The sequence below is a fragment of the Coffea arabica genome, chromosome 5e (genome assembly GCF_036785885.1).
Source record: "Coffea arabica cultivar ET-39 chromosome 5e, Coffea Arabica ET-39 HiFi, whole genome shotgun sequence".
NCBI classification, from domain to species: Eukaryota; Viridiplantae; Streptophyta; class Magnoliopsida; order Gentianales; family Rubiaceae; genus Coffea; species Coffea arabica.
In genome coordinates this window covers 11,844,075-11,867,764 of record NC_092318.1, presented here as the reverse complement: position 1 = coordinate 11,867,764, position 23,690 = coordinate 11,844,075, and the positions used below count along the sequence as shown (strand labels likewise).

The 23,690-nt window shown below is 37.0% G+C and overlaps 1 protein-coding gene and 1 pseudogene across 1 annotated transcript; one reads left to right on the top strand and one right to left on the bottom strand.

Annotated features, from left to right (window-relative positions):
- Positions 1–4,811: 4,811 nt before the first annotated feature.
- LOC113743835 (cytochrome P450 81Q32-like) lies at positions 4,812–5,393 on the bottom strand (annotated as a pseudogene).
- Positions 5,394–6,614: 1,221 nt separating this feature from the next.
- Positions 6,615–8,156, top strand: LOC113743834 (xyloglucan galactosyltransferase XLT2-like). The gene has a single exon (XM_072049564.1). The coding sequence runs from the start codon at positions 6,615–6,617 to the stop codon at positions 8,154–8,156; it is 1,542 nt and encodes a 513-aa protein (XP_071905665.1).
- The last annotated feature ends 15,534 nt before the right edge of the window (positions 8,157–23,690 follow it).

Genomic DNA, 23,690 nt, shown 5'->3' with positions numbered 1-23,690 from the left:
TGATAACACAACAGGCAATGCCCCACTAGAGAGGCTCAGTTCAACCGCTACAGAGGAGTAGTAGCCGGTCTACAACCACACATAAAACATACAAGTTCAAAAGCAGGATCAATTACTTCAAATTCAAGGAGCACGAGTATGAATAAGAACACACTTACCTAGCCTCTGTCTAGCAATTCACATTCTCAAACAATCATTAAGTGTACGTAAGAGCACACTCGCCTAAACAAGTTCAAGTCTCAAGTGAGCTCAGCCTAGTAGGTCTCAGGCAGTTCAAGTATTTCAAGTCCCAACACTTACAAATCGGGTGGTGCAAACTTTAATCAAGCAAGAAGACTAGAAGAATGATACAAAACCAAAAGTTTTCTCAACAATTCCGACCACCACCATAATCTATCAAAACCCTAGCCAAAATCTTATTGGACAAGTCCTAGATAACATTCATCATTTCAATCTCCTCATTCGATTAAGTCTCAAGTACAATACGAAATCCTCTGTACTCTAACCTGTACCATTACAACTTATCTCAAACTCACTTATGATTCCTATTCACATCATCATACACTAGACCATGTTTCTTCCAAATTCACAAGCATTTCCTCAGGAAAAGTATCGAGTACTCAAGTATAAGAATCCAAAACTAAGAAACTGTACAACTCAGGTCGTACACTCCCAAGCGTAAATCAACCAAGTCATATCTTACGCTTAACACTTTCAAGATTCCCAACTTACGCTCCACTAGAGCACTTAATCCTTTGCACATTTTCACATTAGGACCATTATACTGCTTGACCCAAGTTCACTCTGCACAGAGACCACACGAAGCAGCTCTAGGTTTTATCCCTACAAGTAGTCGCTTAACTTTCAAACCAATCCCACAGTCCGGTATCCTAAACTTTAGCCTAGGATACACTACAGAGATCTGAAGACTAAGCTCTGATACCACCTGTGATAGCCCCACCTCCCCCTAAGGGGAACCAAAGAGTACGGCGGACTGCCTACCCAACTCTCGTCGGGACTCACTACAGTCCTCAAATAAATTTCATCACTCACCTCCGATAACATAGGGTACAACCTCAATAATAAACGAAATCACATTTTCCAAGTTTGGAACGTATACGTACATACATTACAAATCTCAAGTAGTGGTACAATTCCCCAAATAAGACAAAAGTCCTCAGTTCTCAAATAATTACAAGTACAATATCAGTCTCAAATATTACAACTTTCAAAGTTCCCTGAATTCACATACCACAAGTGGACCGAGTTCGAATTCAAATTATACAAGAGATATTTCATCCGGTCATACTAATAACTCATTACACGCGCTTCCTTTGCCTCGAGCCCTGTACAGGGGGGAAAAATATTTTGGGGTGAGCTACAAGCTCAGCGAGTGACCAGTAAAATCGGTAATCAACCAGTTTCACAATAATGTGTTTAAATGAGATTATGAATCAATGATCAAATGTACGTTTATTGCTCTTGTGAGCCAGTGAAATCATCGTACTTAGAACTCCAACGCTCAAACAGATTCAGTAAGTCAAACAGTACAAGGGAGCCATCGGTGCTCCAGATAAACAGTGGAGAGACGTTGGTTCTGAGCACAAGATTTTCCAAGAGCTCAATGGAGCCAAATCATGTCATGGCACACACACAAACACAAATGATATGCAATCGAGTAACCAATGCAAGAATTAGTTCGAAAAGTAACTTTGAAAATAGTTGTGGACTTATTCACCAACCACAGCTCATGAACCTCATCCATCATAGACAATTTCCTTGATCAAGTCCAAGCCCTAGATCACAAATATCAAGAGTTAACTCAAACTCAAAGCAATCAAATGCCCTCAAAGATTGGACAGCATTTCCCCTTAATTTCCTTATTTTCCCATCCTACAATACATCACCAATAACATCTCAATTCAATCATAATTACACATACAAATCATAGGCCATACAACACACCTAATTAGGTCACAATACCCCTTAAATCTTAACCAATTAAGAGCTCAATAACCAACCATAAGAAAACCCCAAATTTGAAACCCTAAAACTGAAATTTTCCGCACAAATCTGAAATTTTCCGCAAACAACCACAACTAACGCACAAAGGCTCCATTTGACACCATATCAAGCTATCATTCCATGACCAACCAACAATTATCATATAAAATCAGAAAATTCACTAATAAATCAGAAATTTGTCAAACTCTACTTAAAATCATGAAATCTTCCACAAAATAGCATATTTAGCCAATAAAACCACTAATCCACCCTTATTAAGAACAAAGAGGGAATTTCTTAGCAACTCACCTTATAACCACAAGAAACAAGGTAGCTTAGTGCTTCCCCTTCACCAAAGACTCTACCAAAGCCTTTAAACTTCCTTAGTGCACAGTTGTATGGAGTAGATTGCAAAACTAGCGGTTAAAACTCAAGATTTGGGCAAGAAAGTGAAGTAGAAAATGAAGTTTTTCCTCTCTTGTTTTCTCTCTCAAAACAGCCGGCCAAGCAAGGAGGAAAATGAAGATAGCTCAGCCAAGAAACAAGATAAGAATGAAGGAAAAACAGCCGGTCAAAGTTGGCTGCCGAGGTGCCACATCACAATCCGGCCAAGATCTGGCCGGATTTCCGGCCGGATTGCTGGCCGAATTTGTGGCAGTGGCGAAATCAAATTTTTTTCCAAAACCCCTGCCAATCCGGCCAGGTATCCGGCCAAGAACTGGCCGGATTTCCGGCCGGATTCTCCAAAAACATTTCTAACCAGAAATTTTCTTTCTTCGCCTTTCGGGTGTCACATAATTCATTTCTAGCTACCAAGAAAAAATTGTTCTTTCTCGTTGACAAGGTCTGTATGTAAACTTTTCTTAATCTTTTACATTTCATGATTCGTTATGTGGAAAGTTTTTAATAAATTAATTATGGCTCAAGACTCAAGAGTGGAAAGTTAATCGTGGATGGGAATCCACATGATCGTGTTGCTTAGCATATGATGTCTCTGCACTTTTACTTCGTACGTGATTATATCAAGCAAATTACAATCTTTGGAAATTCTTTATTAGTATACGTCAGGTACATGTTTAATTAATTGTTTGTGTTCTTGGCAAATGAATCCTTTGATAGATTGGAACTTCCAAGATGATAACATCACTTGAAGCAATTCATAATTCTAAAGATGAATAAAGCTATGTAGTTTGAATTGTGGTCTCATCATTAAAAAAAAAAAGAAAAATTATAGCTTCATTTGATCATTCTTTATCAAACAATGCAGCAGAGTATTTCAAGACAACTGGCAGATTTTTTTTCTTTTTTATGTTGGGATACGATGGTTTAACTTAAATTTTGCGGGAAGCCCACGATTCCCCTGATAAAAAAGTTAAAAAAACTGCAATTTTACGGCTTATCATAGTGGTGTCTAACGCATATGTTATACAACATGCTTTGGGAGTGGTGCCTAAGGTATATATATTATACAATTAATGGGTGTTCTTTTTTTGAAATTTTTTTTTTGGTAACTACAGCTAAGGATGTTGGTTAAATATGGCATTGTCATTCTGGAAGCTTGTTGGAAATTAATTAGTTGCAGCTCCTGAATTTCTTGGATATTGTTGATTGCAACCTTTATTACAATACTAAAGAGTAATTAACACTGACTAATTATCATTATTATAAACCATCGTGAAGACAACCAATGCATTAATTTATAGTACTATGCGCTATCAATCTTTTGAAAAAATGCTCCAATAATGATGGAGATATTTTTTATTGATATTACAGATTATCACGTTTTTAAGGATCATTTGATCACCTATTAGATCCATTTACCTACATAGGATAATACCTGAAAACTTGGTGGTAAGTTTCTCATTTGAAATAGTAAATTGACATAATAAATTAGGGAAAATATTATTTGCACTCCATTTTTTATTATCTGCACTCCTAACACTATTTTATCATATAGTCTAATAAATGAAAACTATGTGATTAAAATGTTAATGGGAGTATGATGGGAGTACAAATAATATTTGCCAAAATTAGTAATTTTATGTCTCAAAAGATAAATTAGAATAAATATAAAACTTACTTTTTCAAAGGAATAAATTACTACTTTATATCCTAGACTTACATTTTTAGCAGGAATAAGTTTAGTTCAGAAATAGCAAGTTTTTGAAGATAAATTGTAAAGTTTAGTGATAAGATAGTAAATTTGATTAACGATTAAAATTTACTAGTTCATTGCACAAATTTACTATTTCAATTAAAAAAACTTACACCAAACTCGTATTAGAAAGTTTATTTGAAATAATGATAAATTTTTGCAATTAAATGGCAATTTCTATTAGTAAAACAGTGAATTTGATTAATGATTAAAACTTGGTATTTTAGTAAGTATTTGTATTATACCTCTATAATACACTACTATATCTGTATGCATTTTAAGATTATTCAGAAAAATATTTGTACTTTTTGTATAATCTTATAAAACATGTAATAAAAATTTGTTGTATTATAATTTTTGAATTATATTTCAATTAGTTTCAAATTTTAGATAATAATATATAGATTGTCTATATATCATAATCTTTTTTTTCCCCTACTTTTGAGTTATCATTATGGGAGAATTGTAAGTTTGGTCCCCAATCTATAGTGTATGTGCGCAATTATCCCCAATCTATTTCGAAAATCAATTTTGATCCCCAATCTATTCAATTTTGTGCTAAAGTGGACAATTGACGGAATTTCTTCAATTTCAATCGTTACTAAGTCACGTGAGATCACGTGCCGGCACCTAAAACCCCTTTTTCAATTTTTTAATTTCTAAAATACGTTTTTTCCAGTGGCTTGGCTTTTGGCATGGACACTCCTGTCCCTTTAGCCAGATCAATCTCCTCCTCGCCAATTCTTTTCCAATCAAAACTCTGAATTAGAGATCCCAAGGCCAAACCCACCACCCGCTGTGCTAGGCCAGAACCAGGGTAAGATCTCCTTCCCATCCCAAATGGAATCAGCTTTGATGGCTGAACCTACAAGCTTTCAAATCTCTCTGGCTTGAAGCTTGTTGGATCATCCCAAATGTTTGGGTCCCTGTGAATTGCCCATGCATTAACTAGCAAAATTGTGCCTCGCGGAATATTGTATTCCCCAATTTTACAGTCATCAGACAACTCATGTGGCACAAGCATTGGTGCTGCTGGGTACAACCAAAGTGTTTCTGAAATAATGTTATGAAGATAAGGAAGATTGGATAGATTATGTTCGTCGACCAATCGATCAATTCCTACTTGAGCATCCAATTTAGCTCGAGCTTTCTCTAGCACCTCGGGATGGTTGAGCAAAAGAGACAAGGCCCATTCTATAGTCATCGATGAAGTGTCTGTTCTAGCCGTAAGCATGACCTACCAATAATATACTAGTGGTTCAATTGAATGCTCATTCCAGTTCAACGGTGAAGAATGACTAATAGGGAAAGAATATACTTACTAGTATAATCCCTTTGATGATTTGGTCCGTATAATCCCTTTGATTTCTAATTATTATCATCCGCTCTTCTCTCTCAACTGCTTGCTTGCTTGCTTATGAAGTAGTACTGCTGCTGCTCCTGTTGTTTGTGCAGAAGAGTTGAACTGGGTCCGTCTCCGGTGTTGATTGCAGATTATCTCTATTACTAATGGAGGCAAGAACGAGACTTGGACTTGGAGGCCAAGCTGAGCTTCTTACTCGTGCTGTGGGTTCTGGGGATTTGAAGGCGGCGGCCAACAAGAGGAGTAATTTGGATTGTGAGATTACGCTTTTCAAGTCTTTGTTTAATAAGACAAAAGGCAAGAGAAAGCTGAAAATATTAAAAAACATGTTTTAGAAATTAAAAAAATTGAAAAAGGGGTTTTAGGTGCTGGCACGTGATCTCACGTGACTTAATTCCGATTGAAATTGAAGAGATTCCGTCAATTGTCCACTTTAGTACAAAATTGAATAGATTGGGGACCAAAATTGATTTTCGAAATAGATTGGGGATAATTTCGCACATACACTATAGATTGGGGACCAAAATTACAATTCTCCCTATCATTATTTATAGTACCAAGTATCTTGTGAATCATTGTTAAGGACGCCGGCAAATTTTGATTCAAATTGCTGTCAACTTCAAGTTTAATGTCTAATACACGGTATCGAGGATTTATTTATTTATTTGCTTCTCCATCGCTCCTTGCCATATGAAAGGCCACGTAAGTTTTTGAGCCGATAAAACAATAGGGCAAGCAATTCCTATCCAACGTTTTCTGCTGTGGCTTTCACCTCAACTCGGCAAGTAGTAGTAGTTTTTCTGATAAATGTCAACCAACCAACCTGTGCGATTCCACGATGAATTAAACGACAGATGTATCAATGCATATATACTAAAATTACGCAAACTACAGACATTAGATTCTAGTTGTTGAGATGTAAGAATTAGGTTTTGGGTCGCATCCGTTACCTTTTAAAACTAAAGAAAAAAAAATGATAAAGAGGGAAACACTTTAATTGTTCCGCTTGTATCCACCTTACTAATTCATCCAACGTAACAGCACCACCGTTTGCAAATTAACGCACCAAAAGTCATTTTAGCGCAGAGCAACATGCTTCCCTCTTCCAAATCCTCATTAAAAGTTAAAGCTGTTGGTATGCATGGAAATCATCCCAAGAGTCCTACTAATACTACTGCTGCTATTTTTGATTTCAGGATTGTTTCTTTCAACCAATTTGCTTGGGCCTTCCTCATCGTACTCTTCCATATTGGATTCATCGTCCTAGTCTTGACTACTACCGCCTCTCGTGCTCCCACTCTTTTGACAACGGCAGCCCAATTGTACTCAGCCACCCATCCCCAAGTGCAGCAGCAGCAGCAGCATGAAGTACCAGGGAAGCAGGTTATTCAACAGCTGCATGCTCCTCCTTCTGTTCATCATCCGGATGATGTTGTTGACCATGTACAATGTAGATACGGAAAGGTTTACGTATACGACGACCTTCCTCCAATTTTCAACAAGAAACTGTTGGAGGGTTGCCGTATAGACCACCGAGAACCCCAATGCGTGGCGCTGTCCAACAGTGGGTTTGGGGCAGAAGCCGCGGCCGACCTCGCCAGAATTGTCCCGCCGGAGCTTAGTCGAGCTTGGTACTGGACCCACATGTTCGCGGGTGATGTTATTTTTCACAACCGGATTCTAAACTACAAGTGCAGAACCATGGAGCCGAAATCTGCTGCAGCTTTCTACGTGCCGTTTTATGCTGGACTAGCGGCGTCCAACATTTTATTCAGTGGCTACACTGCCAAAGAGCGAGATGCACCCTTCTACACTTTCCTCGAGTGGATCAAGGACCAATATTACTGGAAGAGATCCAACGGTTCGGATCATTTCCTTGCCCTGAGTCGAACTTCGTGGGACTTTAAACGGGCGCGTGATGATGAACCCTGGGGAACAAGCTTCCTTCTCATGCCCTTGATGAGAAAAATGTTCAGCTTAACACTGGAAAGAAGCCGGCAGGATCCAACGGAAGTTAGCGTACCCTATCCTACCGGATTTCATCCCAACACCTTCTGGGAAATTGAGCAATGGCAGGAATTTGTGCGAAGTAGAAAGAGGTCGAGTCTCTTCACGTTTGTCGGGGGAAAGCGTGGATTTACAAAGAACGACTTCAGGGCTTTGTTGATGGATCACTGTAACAACGAGAGTGATTCTTGCAAAGCTGTGGACTGTGCCAGGACAGCTTGCTTGGATGGCTCTACTATGGTTCTTGAAGCATTCCTGGACTCAGACTTCTGTTTGCAGCCCAGGGGTGACTCGCTTACGAGAAGGTCCATTTTTGATTGTATGTTGGCGGGTTCGATACCGGTTTTTTTCTGGAAAGAAACTGTTGTTGGTCAGTACGAGTTGTTCATGTCTGGTGAATTGGAGTCTTTCTCGGTTTTTATACACCGGAATAAAGTAAGGAATGGGACTTCGATAAGGAAAATATTGGAGGGATACACTGGAGAAGATATCAAGAGGATGAGGGAAAAGGTAATTGACATGATTCCAAGGATTTCGTATGGTTTTCCTGGCGGAGAACTTGGCAATCACAGAGATGCCTTCGATGCAGCTGTGGAGGAAGTGCTAAGAAGAATAGTTTCAAACTAGGAGGTGAACGCTGCTTTTTAATTTTGGCTAGTTATGACCAATTATTCAAGTTTGCCTAGTCATGCATAGTATATAAAAGTTGCAAATTCATATAGAATTAATCTTATATGTACTGTGAAATGTATAATGTCAGTGCATATAAGATTAATTTGTGTATAAAGCTGCATCATAATTCATCTACATGAAGTTCTATAAAATTATATCATATATGTTGCATTTGTAAATTTAGAAGTTTCTTAAAGCAATTGGCAGAAGTAATTTCTTGTGACAATGTAATTGCAAAATGCATCCCTATTACAAGAAAATAATTGGGATGAAAAGTTATCATGACTTTCATATTAATTGATTCGAAGTTTCTTAAACAATCGGCGGAAGTAATTTTCTTTGAAATTGTAGCTCTAAATTGCATCCATCTTAGAAAAGATGACATCTAAAATTGTAAGTTGGAGCACCTTTTAGTTATCTTTCTCTTCCAGATTTTACCAAATTCAGGCATTAGAATGCGACACTTTATATTAATTATAGAATGCTCAGTTATGTAGTAGATGATTAATTTAAGTATAAACCTATGCAAATAGTAAACTACTTAGGAATACACGTACATGAGATATCAAAGCCGATTTAATAAAAGAATTAACAGAAAAGTAAATACCAAAATCAATATAAACCTAAGCAAATAGTAAACTACTTAGGAATATATGTACATGAGATATCAAAGCCGATTTAATAAAAGAATTAATAGAAAAGTAAATACCAAAATCAATATAAATAATGGCGATGGCTTTTCCAAATGTTTAATTAGGCCTTTACACTTACCAACTAAAATAATTTATACAACATAGGCTTACACGTATTCAAAAGAGGTACTCTATACAATGTATGGAGTACCTCTTTTGAATAAGCTAGTAGTGTCTTAGAAAATAAAATTGTTATTATGCACCAATACCAAAAGATTAAAAGCAATTACAGAAAATTAATAGAATAGATTTATTATGGTAATATATTATAAACATAAACAAATGACTAAATAGAGAATGGATTTATTCTTTTCGCTGCTAAAAATTTTTACAAGGGGGGAAAAGAAAAAGTACAAGATAAGAACACCAGTTGTATCCGTGGCTACACTACCTACATTCTTCCATCACTCACATCTGCAAAATATGAGCATGAAAAATGTACTATTGACACTGTCATCAAGAAAAGTCGTACTTTACTCATCACTCTTAGGTACTTCTAGAAGCATATCTCACTTTAGATGGTTCTTCTAAATGGATGAAGACGTTAATGTGAGGATTACATAGGTAAAGACACCAGTAATAGTAAGTTATGCATAATTACATATCCAGCTCTTAAAAAAATGGAGTTAAATACCAAAAAGTCCCTTGTGATTTATCGAATGTTCAACTTAACTTCCTATGATTTGAAAACTTACATTTTAACCAATCGTACTTTTAATTAAATTAAAAATTTGACAAAAACCATATAAACTAATGGTTACACACAAACTGTCAGAATTGCCGTTTATAAATAATAGAATTAAATACAAAAAATCCCTTATGATTTATCGTATATTCAATTTAATTCTCTCTGATTTAAAAACTTACATTCTAGCCTCCTAGTTTTAACTAAATTATATTTGTTGTATTAGTCTTCTACTAATCCATTCAAACATTCATACTACAACTATTTCCCTTTTGGAAGAGTGTATTTATTAAATGACTCATTGAAATTGTTTGTCACGAGAAACTAGAATATAGGTTTTCAAATCATAAAGAATTAAGAATGTAGTTGTTAAAGAACTTATTGAAATTGTTTACCATGAGCAGCTAGAATGTAGGTTTCTGAATCATATGGAGTTAATTTGAATATTTGGCAAATCACAAGGAATTTTTTGGTATTTAATCCTATTGTTTGTAAGGAAAATTTTGACATTTAACATGCAACCATTAGTTTAGACAATTTCTGTCCAAATTTCAGTTTATGTAAAATTATGAGGAATTAGAATGTAAGTTCTCAAACAATACAAAGTTAAGTTGAACATTAGATAAATCACAAGAGACTTTTTAGTATTTTACCCCAAAAAAAGTGAAAAAAAAAGAAGATTTTTTTTTTTTTTTAACAACCGAGAATGTCCTTCTGATTAAGAAACTTTAAGCATGGAAGGAAACATGCCGGCCTGTACAATTAGGACAAGCAGGAATTTGGGTTTGTCCATGTCACTGGGTATGGCTTTAGCGCTTTACGTATCTCAGGCCCCTCTTTCTTCCCCGGAAAAGTCAATTAAGGTTCCGTTTGTTTCGGGTGAAAATATTTTCCAGGAAAATATTTTCTTAATTTCCCGTGTTTGGTTGCACAAAAGTTACTGAAAATATTTTCCTATGTAAAATATTTTCACTCATCTTATGGAAAACAACTTCCCTTCCAAACTTACTGAAGTTGTTTTCTGAAATGCATGCATCCCGCCTGTAGCATGTTCCAAACTTACTGAAAACATCTTGTAGTATGTTCTTTTTTTTTTTTTAATGTAAACAGGAGGATTCGAACCTAAGATCTCTTTCTTACACTCCCTCCCCCCTACCACCCAACCCAACCCAACCCAACCCAACCCTCCCCCTAGTATATTCAAAATAAAAAAAAACCTCATCCTGCTCATCCTATGCTAGTAATTAATTATGTATAATAGGGACATTCTTTTTCTAGAGAAACTTTCAGCAGTGAGAGTGCAAGATATATGTCATAATAAGCATTGCATGTGATTGATATTTGACACTAAATGGCCAGCAATTTGTTTATTGCTTAAGGAGATATTTTTTTATTCATAAATACATTTCTCCAAGATTTTTTAAAGTTAAACAATGAGATAAATTTTCTTATTTTGCATGGGAAGAAGTATGTAGTTATAATGTGTAGAAAGTTAAGATAGAGGTAAAAGTGAAAATATTTCAAAAGTTAAACAAACACCAGAAAAATGAAGTAAAAAAATATTTTCAATAAACTAACCAAACACCTGAAAATGATGAAAGGGAAATGATTTTCATGAAAAATTACTTCCAACCAAACAGACCCTAAATTGCAGAAAGCTCTATTGCAACATCCTATTATCAAGTACAAGTTTAGTTTTGGCACTCTGTTAGATATAATACAACATACTAGTACAATATCGAATTATGAAGGTTCTTTGTCCATGTTAATCAAGAAAATACCCAAGTTTTCGATTAAAAAGATTATGGATAAATTAGGTACTTTTGCATGTTTTTAAGGACCAAAATTACGCTGCAATACAAAAATATGGTGGACCAAATTAATTATTGAGAAAACTGCCCCAAATTTGGTTTTCTTTTACCTTTTTTTATAGAGAAAACTTGAGGAACCAAATTATTACACCCGAAATTGATAATGGCCCTCTCAAAAAACTATTTAGAAAAAGGGAAGGGTCGGGGGAAGGGGGTTTGTGGGCGTAAAAGGAGAGTTGAAAGTGTGGAAACGGGAAGATGAATAAAAGTATGAACCTCGGCAGACACTTAACATGTGTAGATCTTTCAGAACCAGCAAATGTGTGATTCTGTATGGACACTTAAATTCTTGCTAAAGGTTAAGCTAATAAATCCAACTTCAAAGTATCTATCTTCCAAAATATCTCAGAACTTATGCAAGATTTAAACGGGGTCGCTGAAATCTCATTGATAATGCCGCAAGTAAGGCTTAAGTACTCAGTTGCGCAACAAACATTCATCTAATTTTGAGTGATAGTTTATGGAATACTGCCTGAGAAGTGCATAAACAGACGTTAATAACAATTGCTGGCTCGATTTAGTAACGTGTACGAGTAAGGCAAAATCTGACGTTAGTGAGAATGCGTCCTTTTCCCGGAATAATGATGATAAACGATTGAGACATTCCAAAACCTGCAAAAGAGGTAAGTTATCAATATAATAATTACCAAAAACTTATTTTATAGATATATAGAACTTCAATTTTTTAATTAGTACTTAATTGCCAATTTTTTAAATTTTTTCAGTAGGAAAGCCATGAGACTTAAAAAGCAGAGAGAGAACAAGGAAATTTAAACCTGGAACTTAAGAAACATCCCAACTTTTGTTGTTGGCAAATCAAAATAAATTATGTTTTCGCAATTTGTGGAGTCCTTGTATAATGATGAAGATTTTACTAATGAAGGATTAATCTACTCCCCTGCTAAGATTTAAGACCAAAAGAATATAGTCTTTTTAGAAGTTAGTGTGTCTTTCGATAAATCTCACAAAGCCCAAAGTTTGAGATCTTTTATTCCACTTTATGTGTAAGTAGATGACTATCCACTGCTTACCCCGTCACCCTCCATCCCTCCAAAAACAATTGAAAAAAAAATCACTATACCACTTTTTATTCCAGCACATGTAATTTCACTTATAAGATTAGAGAATATAATAAAGATTGGTACACAAAGTGGAATGGAGGATCCAAAGCCAAAACCCAACCACTTACTTGAAATTGGTTTAGATGCCCACATTTGTATACACCGGATTAATTAGTTCAGATGTTTTGTTCCTAAATCTAACTATACTTATTTTGCACCTAATAAATAGTTAGCGGATCAACAAAATAATAAAACCTACTGTGCATATGCCAGGTTGATTATCAGCTTTTTAAGAACCAAGTGGAAATGTGCCACCTATATTTGCAATTTGATGTCAACGATCTGCATCAGTCTCAATGATAAAGAAAGTGCACTTAGCCCTTTTGCCTTAAGAAAAGGAAAATAGAAATGTGACAGACGTCGTAACTTTGAAAAATCTAGATCGATAACTTTTAGTCTTCGGAAATTTCCGTATCTATTGTTATCTTATTTTTTATTCCTACAAATTAGATATTCCCTTCTAAATTTTAAACACTTTGACTAGTATTTAATATCGTAAATAACAAAGTAACGATTAAGGAGGTTTATATATGTCTGAAACATTCAAATTTCAGCATCTGTAATGTTATTAGAATCCTATAATAAAAATCTCAATCATAATTTATCCCTTCTAGTATATTGCATTTTTCTAGTGTTATGGTTTATTTGCAGCTGCATGGATTCGTAGGTTAGGAAAATTCCTGTTATCTTATCATGTCCTTTTACCGCCAACAATCCTGCATGGATTGTTGGATAATAACACTGACAATAAAGTTCTCCGATTGAAAATATTTGTATCTTCATGTCACCAACACATGAATTATACAAATGAGTGCCACGATCCACGATCCTTCTTAAATGATTTAGAAATTAGTTTATTATATATGAAGTGTGTTAGAGAGAAACGCTTGAAAGAGTTCACCAAAGAGATCTAATATATATGTCAAGAACTCAACTTTGATCTTAAGTATACAAATGAGTGAATGATTTAGAAATTAGTTTATTATATATGAAGTGTCTTAAAGAAAAACATTCAAGAAAGCCTATCAAAGATACCTAATATATCAGTCAAGAACTCAAATTTGATCCAAACGTTTAAATTATTAAGTGTCTATATATTAAGCACTTTTTTGCCATCTTTTGAAACAATGTGAAATTCAGCCTCCAAACAAGAAGCCAGGGAGTGGGGCTTGTCTCCTGATTCACCTCTAATACTTAAGTTAGTAAGACAATTCAGAAAAAAATAGTGGAGAAAGAGAGAGAGAATTGTCTATTTACCCAAATGGGAGAGAAGGTATTTATAGTTGCAGGAACCCACATTCAATCATATCTAAAAAATGGATTCATCATGATTACATTGTGGCTACCTACAACCCTATGTCGCTTCCCTAGCAGATTAGGTGTCAAGATGTTGGCACAAGTCAAATTAGTCATGCAATGGGCCCTCTTCCCAGTGCAAAGGACCTAGGGACCTCGAAAGGGATCCTTGAGAAGGAAATCTTGAGAAGTAATCTGAGCAATCAGTTTGGGACTCCTCAGGACCTAACTCAAAATCGAGGTCCCAGTTTGGACCCCTACAGTAGGCACAAACCTTGAATCCTCGCCGTTATTTCATATTTCATACTGAAAGGGCATTGAATCAACAAGTGATCAAACTGGTTCGGTACCACTACCCTATAGAACACAATTATCACTCTCAACTAGACCCCAAGTCCCAAGCCTAGCACGAGTAGATACCAGGCATGTCACTATAATTAACCAAATAACATAGTGCCCATAAGTTTAGGGAAACTAGAAATAGGCTACTACTTTTTGTCAATATATGGTTGATTTATTCTCTCTTTCTCCAACTATATCATGTCATTTTGATCACTTCGCTCATTTTAAGTAGTTGGGATAGTATGATACAACCTACACCCTATTTCAGGCGCAATCCATAACATGACAAGCCATCGGATTTAGAATTGTTGGTATCAAAGTTTGACAGTGAAAAATCTAGTTTGATCTTGGGCAGCATAGGAATGAATTAAAGTTGGGTAGAATGATCCCACAATCAAGTGTGATTCTTGATTGATAAATCAGATGAACACCTTAGGACAACTCTAAAATACTCAAGGAAAACTTGGAAAATTCCAAGAAAATTTTACTCTCAATCTTTATTGCCGGAAATTTCAAATTAAGCTCTTACAAAGCAAAACTAAATTTGGGTTTTTGCGTATTTTGTTAGTGTGATTAATTGGTGAGGTGTGTGTATTAAATTTGGTGGTTAAGAGTGAGTTTTAGATAAGGGAAAGTGTGTGATTGGAAGTGCTATTAAGAATTTAGTGAATTATAAGTTAAAATACTAATACGCTCCAGTTAAGGAAAATCGGCTTGAACTGACGTGCACCGTTTGCTACCGATTGAGTACCCCACTTGACCTCTACTTTCTTACCCTAATCTTCTTGTTTGTATTTCATCTAGTCCTACCTAAATTACCCCTTAATCCAGCCATCTTTGTTGACTAAGGAAAAGGAAAGAAAAGAAAAAAAATGAGATGGAATCTTATGGTGACACTTGTTTGAAACCTAGAGAGCTTTGACCAAGTAAATTTTCCTTCCTTCTTATCTTTCTTCTTGGCTGATTTTTCTTCATTTCTTGCTGGTCTTGGCCGTGAGTTTAGGAGAGAAAAGAGAGGAAGAAAGCTTGCAACTTCAACCCTTGAATCAGGCTTGTTTGAGTGAAATCAATAAAACCAAACCGATTAAACTTACCTCTTGGTGATTGGAAGGCTTGGTGTGCTGAAATTTTGGGAAGATAGTGGTTTGTTTCTCACTTACAAGGAGCTTTTGGAAGGTATAAGGCTTGAACTTGCTTTTCTCTTGTTTAATCTTGCTAAAGTTGGTATAGATGTTCTTAATCTTGGCTTGTAATGGTCAATTTCCTAGTTTTTGATGGTAAGGTGGAATTTTCAGCTAGGGTTCTAATTTTCAGTTTCGATTAATGTTGTTTATCTAGTATATGATGTTGATGAGCTTGGATAGGGACTTGGGGGTAGCGATTAAAGGCATGAATGTTACTTTTAAGCATTGAAACATCAAATTCCAGCAATTGTAGTGATTCTACATTGTTTTTGGAACCAAACAGACCTGCATATTCGTCCATGTTAAAGGCCAAATCAGCTCTTGCTCAAAACATGAAAGTTGTAGGGAATTGAGTTAACTATCTACCTACAAAAATTTCAGCTCAATCGGAGCACTGTAACTTACGAAATGACTAAAATACCCCTAACTGTCCAAATGCCCTATTTAACCGACAGCTTTCTGTTTTCTCTAAGATTTCAAATTTTGACCTTTGAAAATGCAAGAACTGGGTGTCTATGTCTTCATAGGAAATGTAGGTCTCTGTCTTAGCTTCAAAATGCCTTAAAATTTTCCCCAATCCGATAAGCGTAGCTTCAGTTGTGACCAAAACGCCGAAAGATGACAAACCTATCACTTAGACATTCTTCTCTAATACTAGTTTCCAGCTTTGGTCTTGGTGGTTTCCTTGCTAGAATGGACTTGTATTTGGATGATATTGATCCTAGTTGAAGAGCTATTATGTTAAGATTACTTATGTGTTGAATTTGGGCTGAGTTGAGGAAAATAATGAAGCCATAAGTGCCTGGAAAATAGCTAAATACAAAGGGCATGCTGCTCAAATTTTCGCTCCAGGGTTAGACGAGTGAACTTGAGACTTGAGCGACGACTCGAGATTGAAGCGAACTTCGCTTGTTCATGGTATTCGAGTTTTCATTAGTAAGAGGCACATAAGTTGAAAATTTTGCCAAAACTCATACCCTTTAACAAGTAAAAGTAGCGACCCTTTGAAAGACGATTTTCTCGAGTTTTTATACTAAGTGGGACTTCAAGAGTATAAATCACTTCTCTATCGAAACTAAAAGAGCGAGCATGAGTTTTCTAGAGTTTGATAAGCCATACAACCACCACTTAAACAAGTTTCATTTATTTGATTTTCTTGAAGCGAAACTCCTATGTTTCGAACTCTAGAGAGTTTTACATTCTTAAATGATATTTTATTACAGATTTAGACTCCAACCAAGGGGTTGGACCTGAACGTAATTTTGAAAAGCACTAGACATTTGGCGAGTCCTTCCAAATACATGAATTGATCTTGATACTTGTTTTAAATTCTTTACCAACGTGATCGGATAATATTTGCTTGGTTTGGTCGGGCAAGGGTGTACTTTATCGCACTTGCCCTAATGTGATATATACTTGTTCATTTGTTGCAATTGATTTGATATACTTGTGCTTGTAAGTGCTGAGCGGCCATATGTACCACACTCAATCCGAGTGGGAGATGCCTCTCATTCCCGCTCCACACTTTTCTCGTGATTAAGTCGATTGTAGACGTTATCTCATCGACTATACTCACTTCTTGGGGACCCAAACCCCACTGGCTAGTTAATCGAGTCGAGCCGGCAAGGGCTTGGTCGATTAGATAACGAACCATGGGTATCTTGTTTTGTCGAGAGGAGTCATACCTCCTCGAGTAATCGGTATACTCGAGTATTACCACACGTGTTTAGTTTGGTGTTCGGGCCCGGTAAGGGGGTTGAATGTTGGACGGATTGGTGTTAAGTGGAGTACTGCTAGATTGGTTACTTTACTTGAAAGTTAACGGAGTGTCAACTACTACTTGATCAAGCTCTGGTGAAGCAATGGCAATTTGGCTCCTAAGAGCCATCCGTATCCATATACTCTGAAATGATTATTACCTGTCGTGTTATTGTTTCTTTTTAAAAACTTTACACTCGCTCATTTTGATATTTGCTATTTGAAGTGTTATAACTCATTTTCTTGACTTGTTATGCTCGCTACTTTGCTACTTTGCTACTTTGATACTTTAACTTTTAATTAATGGTCAACTTGCTAATTAGAACCTCACTGAGCTTTAACTCACTTTATTAGATTTGTTTTCCTTACAAGGGGTACAAGTGAGGCGTGAGACTGGTACAGGCTAGCATAGTCTAGTTTTTGAAATTTTTGCGATTGTACTTGCGCTAGTGCTCGATTGGGGCTGAATGTATCTGGAACTCATATCTTTTGATATATTTGGGATTATATGGATGATTGAAATAGAAATGAATGTATTTGTACATTCCAAACTTGGGAACTGTTATTCCTTTTACTCTCGAGGTTGCAACCTATTTTCTTGAAGTAAGTGAGTGACTCCGGGCGAGAGTTGGGCAGGTGGTCCGTTAAACCCTGGGGTAAGCCCTAGGGGGAGGTGGGGTTGTCACAAAAATGGTATCAGAGCTCTTATCGAGCTCGTGCCGGGAGAGGATTCTCGAACTGTGGGGATTGGCTTGTTAAGTGTGGAACAAATGTCTATTGTTGAGGACATTAGATATGTATACCGGGTAAGAATCTCAAAAGTGGTTGATTTCCTCTTGAGACTAGCTAACTCGAGTGGTGAATTATCATATTTTCGGATTCCTGTACTCGAGTACCAAAGACTGATACCTTTATGATAAGTCGATATCCCGAGTAATATTAGGATAAGTTTGGAAGGCGAAAACCAAGGCACTGGGAATGCGAATAGTCCGGACTTGGAAGATATTGAAGATATTAGTGAGATTTAGGACCCTTATTATTCACGTGTACGTACTTGGTTGTACTTTTCAAGTTTTGATTAAGAGTAGTGCCTGAGTAATTCCAAGGGTTAATGTCTCATAGGGTATGTGACTTGTTATGTTATGTATATAAACAGAGTATTTTATTTTAAATGTGCTCTATTGTTTTCACTTATGAGTTGGAAATGTTTTTATCGAGCTTTATAGCTACTTTATTTTGCTTATACTTATATCGTCTATTTTTCACAAGAGGTATGGAAGGTAGGAGAAGTTGGGGCCGTGACACTAGCCGAGGACGCGGTTCTAGCCTTGGACGTGGGGCTAAACAGGCGCAAGAACTAGTACGGGAACCGAGAGAGGTGAGAGGTGAAACGGTTGAGCCACAACCTGGACTCTGAGCTGAAGGGGGGGATCAGGTAGCAACAGCAATTCCGTAAATGACCAATATTCTTGCTCAACTAGTAGAGCAGCAAGGTCAAGCCGCTGTTAATCAACCTAGGGACCCTGACATGGGGCAAGACAGGGCCCTAGAGAGATTCCAAAAGTTTTCTCTTCCGAAATTTCTTGGAGGATCGGACACCGAAACAGCTGAGAGGTGGTTAGAAATGATGATCAACATTTTCGCCGCTTTAAACTATACGGAGGATAGGCAGGAGACTTTTGTTGTATTTCAGTTCGAGGGACCAGCTAGAGCCTGGTGGAACGTGATAAGGGCTAAGTGGGAGAGAGAAGGGACATCACAGACCTGGTTGAACTTCGTGCGCGAGTTTAATGGGAAATATCTCCCACCAATAGTGTTCGGGAGAAAAGAGAGGACGATTTCATTAGGTTACGTCAGGAAAGCTTAAGTGTATCTGAGTATGAGACTCAATTCACCAAGTTATCGAAATTTGCTCCTGAATTGATAGCTACGGAGCAAAGGAGGGTGAGACAGTTTGTGCAAGGGTTGAACGTAGAAATACAGGAAGCCTTGGCGGCTACACAAATTAATACTTTCATCGAGATTCTTGAGAAAGCCTAGAGGATAGAGATTCCAAGGGCACAAGTAAAGGCTTTTCATGCAAGAAAGAAAGGTGTGCTTAGTGGAGACCAAGGGCAGGAACAAGGTGATCTAGGTATGCCACCGTCTAAGGTGGGTCGAGGAGATGGTGGTGAGAAAATTTTGGGGACACCTAAGGAAGTTACTTCAAGAGGGGTTTAGGTGGAAGGGGACAAGCAAGAGGTACCGTGCAGGGAGGTCAGACCTCAGCCCTTCGAGTGTCTTGTGGGTACTGCGGGAAATCCAACCACACAGAAGAGAATTGCTGCCGAAAGGTTCGAAAGTGTTTACGGTGTGGAAGCACTGAGCACCAGATCGCCAATTGTCCACTGAGTAGTGATACCCAGTCAGCTGACAACTCAAATCCTAAACAATGAAATGTGGGAGGGAATAGATCCAGAGTGCCTGCCAGAGTGTATACCATAAACCACTGGCAAGTGCCTAATCCGTCTAAAGTGGTAGAAGATACGATTCATGTTTTCCATTGTCTAGCTAAAATTTCGACTAATGAGGAGATCTGGGAGTTAGAGACAGACATGCAAAAAGAATACCCTGAGCTATTTATGAATAAATGCATGAATCTCGAGGTCGAAATTCTTTTAAGAGGGAGAGAGTGTGAGGACTTGCAAAATTCTTCATATTTTCTTAAAATTCCCTTTTATTTTGAATAAATTACTTTATAATATCTTTACTACTGATTTACACCCTCAATAGTTGCAATAAATCATAGAATCAAGAGTTTCACCGTTAGTTTTATAGTTAGCGTAAATTTGGGTTTTTGCGTATTTTGTTAGTGTGATTAATTGGTGAGGTGTGTGCATTAAATTTGGTGGTTAAGAGTGAGTTTTAGATAAAGGGAAGTGTGAGATTGGAAGTGCTATTAAGAAGTCAGTGAATCATAAGTTAAAATACTAATACGCACGAGTTAAGGAAAATCGGCTTGAACCGACGTGCACCGTTTGCTACCGATCGAGTACACCACTTGACCACTACTTTCTTACCCTAATCTTCTTGTTTTTATTTCATCTAATCCTCCCTAAATTAGCCCTTAATCCAGCCATCTTTGTTGACTAAGGAAAAGGAAAGAAAACAAAATGAGACGGAATCTTATGGTGACACTTGTTGGAAACCTAGAGAGCTTTGACCAAGTAAATTTTCTTTCCTTCTTATCTTTCTTCTTGGCTGATTTTTCTTCATTTCTTGCTGGTCTTGGCCGTGATTTTAGGACAGAAAAGAGAGGAAGAAAGCTTGCAACTTCAACCCTTGAATCAAGCTTGTTTGAGTGAAATCAATAAAACCAAACCGATTAAACTTACCTCTTGGGGATTGGAAGGCTTGGTGTGCTGAAATTTTGGGAAGATAGTGGTTTGTTTCTCACTGACAAGGAGCTTTTGGAAGGTATAAGGCTTGAACTTGATTTTCTCTTGTTTAATCTTGCTAAAGTTGGTATAGAAGTTCTTAATCTTGGTTTGTAATGGTCAATTTCCTAGTTTTTGATGGTAAGGTGGAATTTTCAGCTAGGGTTCTAATTTTCAGTTTCGATTAATGTTGTTTATCTAGTATATGATGTTGATGAGCTTGGATAGGGACTTGGGGGTGGTAATTAAAGGCATGAATGTTACTTTTAAGCATTGAAACATCAAATTTCAGCAATTGTAGTGATTCTGCCTTGTTTTTGGAACTAAATTGACCTACATAATCGTCCATGTTAAAGGCCAAATTAGATCTTTCTCAAAATATGAAAGTTGTAGGGAATTGAGTTAACTATCTACCTACTAAATTTCAACTCAATTGGAGCACTGTAACTTGTGAAATGACTAAAATACCCCTGACTGCCCAAATGCCTTGTTTAACCGACAGCTTTCTGTTTTCTCTAAGATTTCAAATTTGGACCTAGAAAATGCAAGAGCTGGGTGTCGATGTCTTTATAGGAAATGTAGTTATCTGTCTTAGCTTTGAAATGCCATAAAACTTTCCCCAATCTGATAAGCGTGGCTTCAGTTGTGATCAAAACGCCAAAAGATGACAAACCTATCACTTAGACATTCTTCTCTAACACTAGTTTCCAGCTTTGGTCTTGGTGGTTTCCTTGCTAGAATGGACTTGTATTTGGATGATATTGATCCTAGTTGAAGAGCTATTATGTTAAGATTACTTATGTGTTGAATTTGGGCTGAGTTGAGGAAAATAATGAAGCCATAAATGGCTGGAAAATAGCTAAATACAAAGGGCATGCTGCTCAAATTTTTGCTCCAGGGTTAGACGAGTGAACTTGAGACTTGAGCGACGACTCGAGATTGAAGCGAACTTCGCTTGTTCATGGTATTCGAGTTTTCATTAGTAAGAGGCACATAAGTTGAAAATTTTGCCAAAACTCATACCCTTTAACAAGTAAAAGTAGCGACCCTTTAAAAGACGATTTTCTCGAGTTTTTATACTAAGTGTGACTTCAAGAGTATAAATCACTTCTCTATCGAAACTAAAAGAGCGAGCATGAGTTTTCTAGAGTTTGATAAGCCATACAACCACCACTTAAACAAGTATCATTTATTCGATTTTCTTGAAACGAAACTCCAATATTTCGAACTCTAGAGAGTTTTACATTCTTAAATGATATTGTATCGCAGATTTGGACTCCAACCAAGGAGTTGGACCTGAACGTGATTTTGAAAAGCACTAGACATTTGACGAGTCCTTCCAAATACATGAATTGATCTTGATACTTGTTTTAAATTCTTTACCAACGTGATCGGATAATATTTGCTTGGTTTGGTCGGGCAAGGGTGTACTTTATCGCACTTGCCCAAATGTGATATATATTTGTTAATTTGTTACAATTGACTTGATATACTTGTGCTTGCAAGTGCTGAGCGGCCGCATGTACCACACTAAATCCGAGTGGGAGGTGCCACTCATTCCCGCTCTGTACTTTTCTCGTGATTAAGTCGATTGGAGACATTATCTCATCGACTATACTCATTTGTTGGGGACCCAAACCCTACTGGCTAGTTAATCGAGTCGAGTCGGCAAGGGTTTGGTCGATTAGATAACGAACCATGGGTATCTTGTTTTGTCGAGTGGAGTGATACCACCTTGACTAATCGGTATACTCGAGTATTACCACACGTGTTTAGTTTGGTTTTCGGGCCCAGTAAGGGGGTTGAATGTTGGACGGATTGGCGTTATGTGGAGTACTGCTGGATTGGTTACTTTACTCGAAATTTGGCGGAGTGTCAACAACTACTTGATCAAACTCTGGTGAAGCAACGGCAATTACTCTCCTGAGAGCCCCCCGTATCCTTATACTGTGAAATGATTATTACTTGTTGTGTTATTGTTTATTTTTAAAAACTTTACACTCAATCATTTTGATATTTGCTACTTGAAGTGTTATTACTCATTTTCTTGACTTGTTATGCTCGCTACTTTGCTACTTTGACACTTTCACTTTTAATTAATGGTCAACTTGCTATTTGGTACCTCACTGAGTTTTAGCTCACTTTATTAGATTTGTTTTCCTTACAGGGGGTATGAGTGAGACGTGAGACTGGTACATGCTAGCATGGTCTAGTTTTTTAAATTTTTGCGATTGTACTCACACTAGTGCTGGATTAGGGCTGAATGTATCTGGAACTCATATTTTTTGATATATTTGGGATTGTATGGATGATTGAAATAGAAATGAATATATTTGTACGTTCCAAACTTGGGAACTGTTATTCCTTTTACTCTCGAGGTTGCAACCTATTTTCTTGAAGTGAGTGAATGAGTCCTGACGAGAGTTGGGCAGGTGGTCCGTTAAACCCTGGGGTAAGCCCTAGGGGGAGGTGGGGTTGTCACAAAAATGGTATCAGAGCTCTTATCGAGCTCGTGCCGGGAGAGGATTCTCGAACTGTGGGGATTGGCTTGTTAAGTGTGGAACAAATGTCTATTGTTGAGGACATTAGATATGTATACCGGGTAAGAATCTCAAAAGTGGTTGATTTCCTCTTGAGACTAGCTAACTCGAGTGGTGAATTATCATATTTTCGGATTCCTGTACTCGAGTACCAAAGACTGATACCTTTATGATAAGTCGATATCCCGAGTAATATTAGGATAAGTTTGGAAGGCGAAAACCAAGGCACTGGGAATGCGAATAGTCCGGACTTGGAAGATATTGAAGATATTAGTGAGATTTAGGACCCTTATTATTCACGTGTACGTACTTGGTTGTACTTTTCAAGTTTTGATTAAGGGTAGTGCCTGAGCAATACCTAGGGTTAATGTCCCATAGGGTATGTGACTTGTTATGTTATGTATATAAACAGAGTATTTTATTTTAAATGTGTTCTATTGTTTTCACTTATGAGGTGAAAATGTTTTTATCGAGGTTTATAGCTACTTTATTTTGCTCATACTTATATCGTCTATTTTTCACAAGAGGTAAGGAGGGTAGGACAAGTCAGGGCGGTGAAACTAGCCGATGACGCGATTCTAGCC